General features: G+C 44.1%; 1 protein-coding gene across 11 annotated transcripts in view; it reads left to right on the plus strand.

Annotated features, from left to right (window-relative positions):
* FGFR2 (fibroblast growth factor receptor 2) overlaps positions 1 to 12,312 on the plus strand; it is a 120,502-nt gene that overhangs the window by 88,973 nt on the left and 19,217 nt on the right. For all 11 annotated transcript variants that reach the window (XM_023224375.2, XM_023224369.2, XM_023224373.2 and 8 more), the window contains 3 exons: positions 5,396 to 5,547; positions 8,673 to 8,794; positions 10,988 to 11,098. In XM_023224375.2, coding sequence (XP_023080143.1) covers positions 5,396 to 5,547; positions 8,673 to 8,794; positions 10,988 to 11,098 — 385 coding nt within the window. The remainder of the gene's footprint in view (positions 1 to 5,395; positions 5,548 to 8,672; positions 8,795 to 10,987; positions 11,099 to 12,312) is intronic.

Below are 12,312 nucleotides of genomic sequence, written 5' to 3' on the forward strand. Positions count from 1 at the left end.
GGAAAGTGAGGAAATGGAATTGGAGTCTGTGAAAATACATGCTTAAAAAAAAAAATGCCTGCCAAGATTCGGGAGTGGGAAAACAGTTTACTAGAGTGTTCATGTTGATTGTTTATAAGTAACTCACTTTATCACTAACAAGGGAATATATTAAAATTGGTTAGGAAGGAATCTCCAGAATTGAAGTTTCTAGGTAGGAATTGAAGCATAAGGAAGATTATGATTTTGTGCAAAAGAAAAGAAAGATAATTTAATAGTACTAAAGAAATAGAAGGATTTCAAAGATGAGCAGTGGGAATTATCTGAGGGTCCTGATTCAGAGCAAAGAAACCCAGTAAAAAATGGAGTCCCAAGAGGGAATGGCCTGCCCGGGATCGGGCCAAGCCCCCAACGCAGACTCGTTCTTGGAGTCGAAGGGAATGAAGAGAAAGCCAGCCGTATTTTATGGTCCCAGAGGGGATTTTAAAAGCATAGTAAAAATGCATGGAGGTAAAATTAAGATATAGTAGACAGAGCAATCAAATTCTATAGTTTCTTAGACTTTGCCCCTTTTCTTACCTTACCCCCGCCGCCTTCGTGTTTTTATAAAAGTATTTTCCAGGTTTGTACATTTAATCTGAATCTCCATACCTCATCTGAACAAAATTCCCATAAATCGTCCTTCCTGGAAACCTCATTTTTTAAAATTCTAATAATGGTGACAGTAAAGTTGGTAAAGGTTTTCTTATTTATTTATTTATTTTTAGGCTTTCCATTTGGAAAGCTGTCACATGAAAATCTTGTTGAGACCGTCTGTTTGGGGGATGGTGTCGATACATGTGAACTTTTGCCAGGGGTTTGTGGATGCAGATTCCTTTGGGGTCATGGGTGAGCCATAGAGTGGTGAACTTCAGACTGAATGTTAAATTTTTCTCTTCTGAGGTAACCCCTAAGCCATGTTTGTCATTAGGACCCTCTTACTGTCCAGTTTTTCTCCTGCCCTGAGATGATTCCCTGACTCCTGGATTCTTCATCTCCTGCTTGCTAGTACCCCGGCCCATCCTAGCAGTGAGCAGAGGGCCTCATTTAGCAAATCAAGCGTGCCCACTAAGGCGTATCTTCTGCAGTCAACCCTTAATATCACTGCATTATCTTCCTGGTCGCACACAGTTTGACATTACAGTCATCCCTGGTATGTGTTGGGGAATGGTTCTAGCAACCCCGAATACACCCAAATCTGTGGATGCCCAAGATCTTTATATAAAATGGTATAGTATTTGCATATAAACTGTGTATATCCTCTCGTATACTTAAGTCATTTCTAGTCATACCTGTAACAACTAATACGCTGTAAATGCTATGTAAATAGTTGTTATACTGTATTGTTTTTTATTTATATTTTAAAATTGTTGTTTTGTTATTTTTTATTCTCTTTCAAATATTTTTGATCTGTGATTGGTTGAAGCCATGAACGCAGAACCCACAGATACGGAGGACTAACGGTATCTTACACTCAAAACCACCATAGGCTCCAAACGCTCCAAGTTATCCAGAGAGAAGTGCCATCGTCTGTTCTCTTGGATCTGGGCAGCAAATCATTCTAAAGGGACTAAGAGAAAATATTGCAGTGTTGGTAGCAGACATTAACTGAGCTCTTAGTGCCAGGCCTAGCACTAAGCACTTCATCCGTTTTTCTCCCACCTCATTTTATTGTCACATTAATGCTGTGCTGTTGGACCTGCTCCTGTCTCCCCCCCCTTTTTTTTTTTTTGAGATGGGGTCTTGCTCTGTTGCCCAGGCAGCAGTGCAGTGACACCACCTTGGCTCACCACAACCTATGCCTCCCAGGTTCAAGCAGTTCTCCTGCTTCAGCCTCCCCAGTAGCTGGGATTACAGGCACACACGACCACGCCCTGCTAACTTTTCTATTTTTTGTAGAGATGGGGTTTCACCGTGTTGGTCAGGCTGGTCTCGAACTCCTGACCTCAAAAGATCTGCCTGCCTTGGCTTCCCAAAGTGCCGGGATTACAGGTGTGAGACACTGTGCCCAGCCGCCCAGCCCCTGTCTCGTTTTAAACAGATGAGGAAACCCAGGCCTAGAAAGGTTAAGTGATTTCCCAAAGCTCACGCAGTGAGTGAGTGCTGAAATGGGACTGGGACCCTGACAGTCTGACTGCACGGTCCCATGCTGTTGCAGTTGGTCAGGATGCAGCCTGCCTGATGCGGGGTCTCATGTTGTAAATGATGAGCACAGAAAAGGCAGCAACGGGATTGGCTGCTGCCTACATGGAAGGATGCAGAGATGCCGCAAAACCTAGCCTGGTAGCAGAAGGAGGGGCCGAAAGCAGCGATCTTGTAACTTCACTCATTTTAAAAGTCAGCATATTTCAAGCATATGCCCTTCGTTTTCTTTTCCCTTGTTCATGCCTCAGCTCAGATCCTTATTATTCTAAAAAATATTTTTGTTAAATAAAGTACTTCTTCTAGAACATAAAAGAATTACATATACATGGTAATAAAATCCAAATGGTCTAGAAAGTTCTGAAATAAAATGTATTTTCTACTCCCTCTCTCAACTCCTAATCTCTCTCCCCAAAGGTGGTCACTGCTAAGTCTCTTATATATCCTTCCAGAAACTTTTAAGTACCCTTGTTCTCACACCTCGCTGTGAGACAGCTGCCTTTCCCACATCCTATTCTGTAAGCCTCACTGATGAGAGTGGTGATTTTCAGGGAGGAGTCACAGAAGGCTAGCCATGCCTCTGCCTGCTGGGTGTTAACGTCATCCAGGACTGCGGTCCTCAGCAATTGCTTAATCGGTTCCCACTCCTCTATTGATTGCAGCTTCCACTGTGTACCCTGTAGTGGAATCCTGGAAACATATCCGGTGATGAGGGGCTACGCTGCAGGCCATGCAGAGAGTGTTCTGGCTGCACAACCCGCCAGACCCTGGCCATTTGTGGAAATTGTCACATTGCTAGGCTGCTTTTTTTTTTTTTTTTTTCTTTCTCTCTGAGACGGAATCTTGCTCTGTTGCCCATGCTGGAGTGCTGGGGCACAATCTCGGCTCACTGCAACCTCTGCCTCCTGGGTTCAAGCGATTCTCCTGCCTCAGCCTCCCGAGTAGTGGGATTACAGGTGCCTGCCACCACACCCGACTCATTTTTTAATTTTTAGTAGAGATAGGGTTTCAGCATGTTGGCCAGACTGGTCTCAAACTCCGGACCTCAAGTGATCTGCCTGCTTCAGCCTCCCAAAGTGCTGAGATTACGGGTGTGAGCCACTGCGCCTGGCTGGCCGGTTCTTACTAGTTTGGCTAGAGCTTCTTGCCCATAATATCCTCAAGCATAAGTTCCCCCTGCAATGAGTGGTGATTTTTGCCTGTTCCTGGGGAAGAACTTTCAGAAAACCTTCTTATTCTTGAAAACACCTGCGTACTTAAGCATCCACATCTCATGGCCCTGATGCAGAATGAATTAAGAGGACAGAAAGATTTGGGGAAGCATCATTGGCCGTTACAGCCGCTCCTGAACCTTTCTGAGCTCTGTAGATGGAGCTTGAGATGTTCCTGTGGACCAGTGCAAACTGGAAGTCTTGATGTTCTCTGAAAGTTCCTGGCTTCTGATGTGTCCTGCAGACGAGGTCAGCTCGCTACAGTGAGGTTGGATACCACATGGCGGGGACTTTAAAGTTGTCTGTTTCACCCAGGGTGGGGTTCGTGCCTAGTCTGTGACCTCAGTGGGGGGCAGGACGGATTCCATAGGAGCACCCACATTTACCTTCTCGTCTTTTCCCGCTTGCTTCTGCCATTTGCTTGTGCAACCCAGACACTTGGGTGTGAGGGTCTCAGCTCCACAGTTAATGATTCTTTACTTCCCTCTTTTAAAACATTTTTACCATACAGTGAATAAATGTTGCTCATACTATCTGCATAATGAAGTTTAGGAATAACTGCCCCCTGCCAAAAGATTGAACAGAAGGCTCAGAAAGTGCTCGTGTATGTTTTAAAAGACAATAGGAATTCTGTGTGAAAAATGGCCCACCTTTTTAATTTAATATTGGAAACAACTTCCTAATCCTAAAATGATTTTTTTCCCCTAATCCATTCTTGGGCATCTTCTTGAGTTTCCGGCCTACTTTGAGGGTTTACAGAGGCGCGATTCAAAGCCTTTTGAACAGGACAGGTCCTCTGGTTCCCTGTGAGAAGAGCCCAGGACCCACCTTGTGAAAGTTCATCCCACCTAAATTTGTTTATCTGGACTTGGTCTTTGCCAGCGTGATTGAAGGAGTTCGTAAGCACATCCAGGAATACTATCCACCTGGGCAGGCATGCAGGCGACAGAGCCCAGGCTGGGCTCACTGGCTGCTTAGAGATGGATCATGGGTTAACTTCACATTCTTGTTCTCTTGGGCCAAAGTCTTGTTCATGGTTTAGAATAAGACACTGTTCAAGCAGCCTGTGGTCAGACTAAGATTGCGTAGTCATCCTCAGAAGTGGCCTTCCAGTGTGCTCTGCGTGAGTCTTTTTTTTTCCATAGAAACCAGCCAAAGGACAATGATATATTTAAGAAATAATCATTTTATCAGACACAGACTGAAATGGATCAGGGTAAACAAGAAAGTAACTCGGTGGAGCCCTGTGCACTGCCAGGTGGGAGAGGAGTTCTCTTGTGTGGTTATGGGAAAAGGCGTATTTTCTTTCCCTTGATGCTTCATCCCACGTGTTTAGTGCACTGGTTTCTGAAACTGAAGACAAGAAGCAGCCCATTTTCACTGAACAGCCTACCATCAATAATTTCCAGAGGGACTGGAGAGAAACAAAGAATGGCACCCAATACTGGGGTTTTGGGTTATTTTGAGTTAAAGGGACTCGGAGCTGCTGAATGTCTTCCACATTCAAGTCCTAGAACTCTTTCCTTGAGATATTCCACTTTACATTTCCAAAGACAGAGGAAATATGGAAGAGCTGATTTCTGAAAAGTTTTCGTAGAATTTCATACGCACAGCACTGATCCATGATCTGGGTGGTCTGAGAGGAGATCCATTATCCGGGGCTCCAGTACAGGTGCAGGTACAAGCATAAAGGTACTAATGAAGCCGGGGAGGACTGTCTGCATGTCTTCAAGTGACTCTCTGGAGGAATTAGGACAGAAAGAAAACTTACATTGTGATCAGATGCTATAGAAAAATTTCATAGAAAAACCTGAACATAGGAACATAAAATTTGGATGAAATCTAGTACTGCATGGACTGGAGGGCAGAGGAGTTGGATTCCAGTGGTTTTCTAATTTGGTTTCTTCTGCCAGCCCCCAACCCATTCCTTTCTAAGATTCGATACTCTGGCTGGGCTCTGGCTGACTTCCAGCCTTCTCAGGTGGAGCCAGGATTACATCTGTGTCTTTGCATTTTGTATCCAGGTTTCGGCTGAGTCCAGCTCCTCCATGAACTCCAACACCCCGCTGGTGAGGATAACAACACGCCTCTCTTCAACAGCAGACACCCCCATGCTGGCAGGGGTCTCTGAGTATGAACTTCCAGAGGACCCAAAATGGGAATTTCCAAGAGATAAGTGAGTACTTCTCTTGGCCACATCCCAGGATGGAGACTCAGCTATAAATGGGGAGATAGGATTAACATTTTCTTTTTATGACCTTTAGCCACAAAGGTCTTGCTGTGATGATGTCAGCAGGAGTAAGATTGTATTTCTAAATAACCAACTCCTGGAAAAGAAAAGAATGGATTAAAAAAAAAATAGCTCCTTGAAAGCAGAGCTGCTTGCCCCTGGCTGGTCCCCAAAGAAGATGGCATCTGGTTATCATTTTTTAGGTGTCTGGGCAATTCAGACTCCATCAAATGGAATAAAAGTAGAATTATCCAATTTATAAAACAGATCTGACATTCCAGTTTTTGGTTACTAGAACAAGACTGTTCTGTGTTCGCTTCTGTGGAGAAATTAGATGCAGAATATAAATGGCCTTAAGGACCTCTACCCAATGTTGCTGTTCTCATTGGCTATTAATATCATATTGGGCTGAAAAGCTTCAAATACGGTACCTGACATCTAATTTCTGTGGTCCATAATATTTTCCTTGTTGGATGAGACAGAGGTGTGCCAATCAGATGTTTAGTCAAAAATGTGACCACCTAGGCCGGGCGTGGTGGCTCAAGCCTGTAATCCCAGCACTTTGGGAGGCTGAGACGGGTGGATCACGAGGTCAGGAGATCGAGACCATCCTGGCTAACACGGTGAAACCTCGTCTCTACTAAAAAACTACAAAAAACTAGCCGGGCGTGGTGGCAGGCGCCTGTAGTCCCAGCTACTCGGGAGGCTGAGGCAGGAGAATGGCGTAAACCCGGGAGGCGGAGCTTGCAGTGAGCTGAGATCCGGCCACTGCTCTCCAGCCTGGGCGACAGAGCGAGACTCCGTCTCAAAAAAAAAAAAAAAAAAAATGTGACCACCTGGGTATTGTTGGGGCTATGTATCCCTTGGTCTGGGCAACCTCGGGTGAGGCACCTGATTCTCTGAAATTCATTCTCATAAAATGAGGGTGGTGGTTCAGACCTCCCAGGACTGAGCAGAGTTTTTAGCTTGTATGAGTTTTCCTTTCATTTCCCTTCACGTGGTGGTGACCTGGGAGCTCTGAACTGCAAACCTCAGCAGGATCATTGTGGGGGGCATGGAGTCAGTGGGCAGAACTTGAACTACTAGCCCTCGTCCTCTGGAAGGGGACTGACCCCGAGATCCTCCTTCTGAAAGGAAGTGCAGTGGTCTTTGTAGGACTGTCCATCACTTCTGGGGTACTTTTTGTAGTAACAGCTTGAGAGTATGGGAAGGTGGAAACTCTGACTGCTTCTGCATCACATACACTGGAATAAGCTCTTGACTTGCTTATGAGCAGCTACCCTGTTTGCCTTGACATTCTCGGTAGCTCCTGAGATTATGGTAGGGAAGTGTTTAATAGACACTTCTCGTATATGCATATACACATTTGGAAATGCGAAGATAAGCTTTTCCAGAAACTGATCTGATGAGCTCTATTTGGAAGGGAGAGGTAGCTTATGTGGCTGGCACTTCTGATTTTGATTCACGTGACGACGTCACATCAGTTTTGTTTCCCAGCTGCCAGTTTAGAGATGTGTACCATTAGCTAGGACTGAATAATTGTATAGATATTATTTGGTTAGAGTGTTAATGGAAGTGATTTCCAGTTGATTTGTATACTGTAGTGAAAAGACCACTCACTCATTCACTTATTCATTCACTCAAGGCATGTTAATTGGACATTTACTGGTGGGGCACCAGAGAAAAACACAAAGAATAGTTTCTTTACCTGTAGGATGTGGAGAAATGGATGTTTCTTGTGAACTCCGCCAGCCCTACTTTGTGTGTGATTATATACGTAGGTAGGTTCATGTGCACATTCCTATATATATGACCAAACCGGGGAGTTGTGATCATATTTTAAGAAATCCCAGCTTTCGGGTTTAGTCCATAGTTTTTGCCACCTGTGACACCGCAGTCAACAGTGGAAGTCTGTGTGTGCCCAACTGTTACCTCCCACCCGGGGTACCCTGAGTGTGGAAAATCTGAGTGCTAAACATTTCAAAACAGTGTTTAGTGCAAACGTAGGTGGAACAGATTTCCAATGAATGAAGGCTATTTAGAAGCAGTTTATTAGATTGGAGGCAGAAGTTATACAAAGAACGGATTGTTATGCTTATAGTAGCAAGGCAGTGGGACATAAATTAGCCATTTTTCCAATGCAAATATTTATTTTCTGCCAAGTTGTCAAATTTAATTTTAGTTCTGGATAGAAACAAAATGACCTCAGCATAGCGTACACTGCCCGCAGTTTTTATGCTGAACTTTTGCAAGCCATTGTGTATTGACTGTAAATACTGTTTACTAATGGCAGCTCCATGCTTTGCTGTGTTATGCTGAAGTTAGAATAAGCCATATTCAGAAGTATTCCAAAGACTTTTGCATTCTGTTCATTTCTGGAATGCACAAGGACAATATATGGCTATTCGTCTGACGTGCATAGACCTTGTAGTCTTAGAAATTTCATTTGTGGTGTTCTTCATTTTAATTTGTGGATTTTCTTCATTGTTAATTTTATGTAGTCATAAGGACTTTTAAACTTATGTCAAAAAAAGTCCTCAATTTTTTAGAATTTTCTTTTTAGTAAAAAATTAGAGATTCCTTGAAATGCTTTTAAGAGGCATATCCTGTAACTTAGCAAGGAATGTGGCCATAAAATCCATTGGTATTTGAATAATAATAATTTTAAAGCCACCATTTTACAGGGACAAAAAAAAAAAATAAGAACAGTCTTAACGTTTTTTCTTTGAGCCATTCTGAATTACAAATATTTAATTGGCTCAAGATCAAAAGCTCCTCTCTGGCACTTACGAAAGCTGACCACCGCACTAGCAAGGATACCTTCGCTAAAGAAAATAAACCAAGAATACCAATGTGAAATTTAATAGCTGTTCCACCAGTAATTGCCATTCTCTAAAACGTCACTAGGAAAATACTCGGGCGCGTGTGTACCCTAAGTCTCATTAGTTCCATATGATAAGCACTCCATGCTTTAGCAAGCCGCTGAAAGATTTTTATATTTAGTTCTGGAATTTCCCTCGCTACACCCCATCACCAGATGCTGTGTGCTAATCCCCTATTTACACATTTAGGCTGACACTGGGCAAGCCCCTGGGAGAAGGTTGCTTTGGGCAAGTGGTCATGGCGGAAGCAGTGGGAATCGACAAAGACAAGCCCAAGGAGGCGGTCACCGTGGCCGTGAAGATGTTGAAAGGTGAGCGGGGAGGCGGGAGGCTCCGGGAGGGGCTGGGTGGAGAGTCTTTATCAAGAAAGTTCCTTTTGTGGCATGTGAACTCTATCATGGCACGGGGTCAGAGAGCACATAGTTGACCTAGGGGTTGAGAAGTTTTCAGTATAAATCAGCATCTCGGACAGACTATTTATCTTGAGCTGTGTGTACTTATAAAGAAAAGCCAGTTTTGTTAGAAAGTGGTAGTAGCCTCCTACAAAGAGTTATTCTTTGACTCCTTCTTCGTGACCACGATTCTTCATTCTCTCTGTATTTTTATGTGCTTAGAAATTATCAACTCACATATAATTGGATTTATTAGGTAGGAGTTGGTGTGTTGGATTTGGGACTTAAACCTTAACTTTACAAGTACAAGGAAATTTGTGTTTTTGGAGGGAACGAAGAGACGTAAGGGAGCAGAAAGCCTTCTCTTTTGCGTGAGGAACAAAGCAGAAATGACACTGGTCTGGGAGAGTCACTTAGAAGCTGAGAAGGAGCGAACAGGATCAGGGCTGGTGCAGAGCCTCCTGGGACACGTAAACAATTACCCTGAGATGTAAATGTCGTGTTGTGTTTGTGGGACTGTGAACACTTCCACATTAACCTTCCAACCCTGCTTCATGTCCATGTCCAAAGAACTTAAAGAACTTTTAACCATTAACTTATTCGTCCTGCAGTATTCTTTTATGAGAAGAGTTATAGGGAACGGTCACATTATAAATCCTCTTGTAGAGATCTCGGAAAGAAGATCCCACGCCGAGTACTTCCCACGTTTCCAGGCAGAGAGGCCCGTCCTTGGCATATGGTGCCGGGCATGTCACAGGCGTTCTGGAGTTAGACTTTATCTGTCTTTTGTGGGTTCTCATGGGATAGTCATCACATCCCTCCCAAGGGGAAGTAGCAGGCTGGACTTTGTCAAAAAGATGTGCGTTTTGTGTTTTGGGTTTTTTAAAAGGCTGTTTATCTGAATGACTCCCAAGGAAAACTAGAGTGCTTTGAGATGTTCCCCACCTTGGAGCCTGATGCTGGAGAGGAACACTGTTTTCTTGCCCCAGGTGTGGTGGCACCACTGACGGAGGCAGCCCCTGGCTGCGTACCAGGGGCAGGTGTGGGGAGGACCCAGGCTTCTCATCTCTTTTGGCGGAACTTCTGGTTTTGCTAATGGGGCTTAGAGTTACATGGGATATTGCAAAAAGGGAGGTCTGGGACTTCGCTTTCTCCTGTGATGCCCAGGCTGGCAGCCTTCCCTTTAAGGACACAGAAGGATGTTAGTCCCCAAGCCATTGTGGCATGTCCTTTCTTACAGCCTACAGCTGTGTCTCCCTCCCTCCTCATGGCCTGTGGCTCCCTCCTTCACATACATCAGTGTAAATTTTGCATGCACAGTCACTGGTATTGATCTTCCTTTTGTGAAGCTAAAAAACTGTTTGCAACATGGTTCTTATCCATGCCTGTATTTCATTTTTTTAAAGGAAACCCAGATTTTTCCATACTGAATTAGCTTGAGGTGGAGGGCCCATGGGAAAGTCTTGCCACTTAAGAGAAGCTAACTGCAAGTCTGCCTATGTGGAGCCTATGCCATTCTTGCTTGATATTACAGAGCGGAAGTTTATATAACTTTTCTTAGGATGGGAATTGCAGTGCCTTCTGAGAAGCCACTAGAAGTCACAGCCCTTACCTGCTCAGAATGCACATGTACACACGTTTATGGCCCTGTTTATGGGGAGCCCTCTGAACCCATCTCGGAATGCTCCAAGGGCCTCGAGGAGCATGGTCGGGAACAAGTCTGTAGTGATTTAAAATCGCCCTATCCTTGGTCTCCTCGCTGGTTTCAGGCACCATGAAGTTTGGTGTGGTTTTCTGAGACACCTTAGATATGGCAGAGGATGAGATTATTTCATGGTCTAGGAAAGAATTGGCATTAGTGTCAGAAGCCCCTGCTCTCGTCCTGACTCTTGGCACCATTGGCCCCCCAGTGAACTCTCTGACACAGAGCAAGGCAGTTCCCTGTGTAGGCTTTTGTCTCTTCCTCTGTAAAATGAGGGAGATGATTTAGAAAATCTTTTCTGATTCTGAAATTCAATTGCGTGCATTTCAACTGAGTCCTTGGCAACTAACGGTAGCTGCCCATGAGTTAGAGGAAATGAACTCATTTGTGAATATACCTGCTGTTCATAGATGATGCCACAGAGAAAGACCTTTCTGATCTGGTGTCAGAGATGGAGATGATGAAGATGATTGGGAAACACAAAAATATCATAAATCTTCTTGGAGCCTGCACACAGGATGGTGAGTAGGAGGAAAAACTGCATTCGTCTAAATACTCTGCAGTTTGATAGAATCATTTTAGAAACGGTTGGGCTTCTAGATCCTGCTCCCAGAGCACCCCGTGCGCATGTTTAAAGTTCTTTTAAAATCCCCATTGGAAGATGTTCCTAGCCATGAACACAAAGAAGGGTCTGTGCCCGTACCTGGGGGCCGGCGGAAAGGAGGGTGCAGGGTGACTTTGGATTTGAGAGCCTGGAGGGCCCTGCTGTTTCTAGGTCATAACCTGGAGGGGGCTTTGGAAAAGGCAGCCTCCTTATGTTTTTGCTTTGTAAGTGCTAAGAGAGATTTCTCAGAATAAGATCCTATGTTTTGGTTGAGAAGTTCTTCCCTTAAAACAGGGATTGAGGAATCCACATCTTGCTGTGGGTCACAGATGGCTGAGCTCCCAAGAATAGCTTAAAAGAGGAGAAAGCAGTGTGAAGGAATACGTTATTTTCGCTGGGGGAGACAGACCCTGGCTTCTTCCACTGAATGTTTACTGGCACTTTGGAATCAATTTGCTAAGTAATTAGTAAACTCGAAAACGCGTATCTTTGACTTAGCAATTTGTCTTGTAGGTCTCTCCAGGAACTGGCGAACTTTTTCTGTAAAGGGAGGTTGTAGATATTTTAGACTTTTGTAGGCCTTATGGTCTTTGTCGCAACTTCTCGTGTCTGCCATGGTAGTGAGAAAGCAGCGCTAGAAGTACAGAAATGAATGGGCCTGGCTGCATGCCAATACAATTTAATTACCCAAACAGGCGGTAGGCAGGATTTGGCTTGCAGGCTGTAGTCTGCCAACCCCGAGTCTATACCATGGAGAAATTATTGCACACGTGTGTAAAGGAACATGTACGGAGATGTTCATTGCCTACTGTTTGTTATGGCTGAAACCTGGAAGCAAATGCCCATGCATATAAGGGAACGGATAAATAAAGCGTGGTGTGTTTATGTGATACAGTATATGCAGCTGTGAAAAGGAATGATCTAGATTTATTTTTATAAGCCCAACAAGTTCCGAAAGGATAATGTGTGGGGAAAAATGTTGCAAAGCTCTAAGAGCTTTATTATTCATTTATGTGATTAAAAATAATATATTACTTATTGACTAGTTAAAACGAACCAAAAGGATAGAATGGAGGGGTCCATGCTTTCCAAGAGGATGCAGGTGACAGCATGAGAGTGACAGGGAAGATC

Source organism: Piliocolobus tephrosceles, chromosome 9 (genome assembly GCF_002776525.5).
Source record: "Piliocolobus tephrosceles isolate RC106 chromosome 9, ASM277652v3, whole genome shotgun sequence".
Lineage (NCBI taxonomy): Eukaryota > Metazoa > Chordata > Mammalia > Primates > Cercopithecidae > Piliocolobus > Piliocolobus tephrosceles.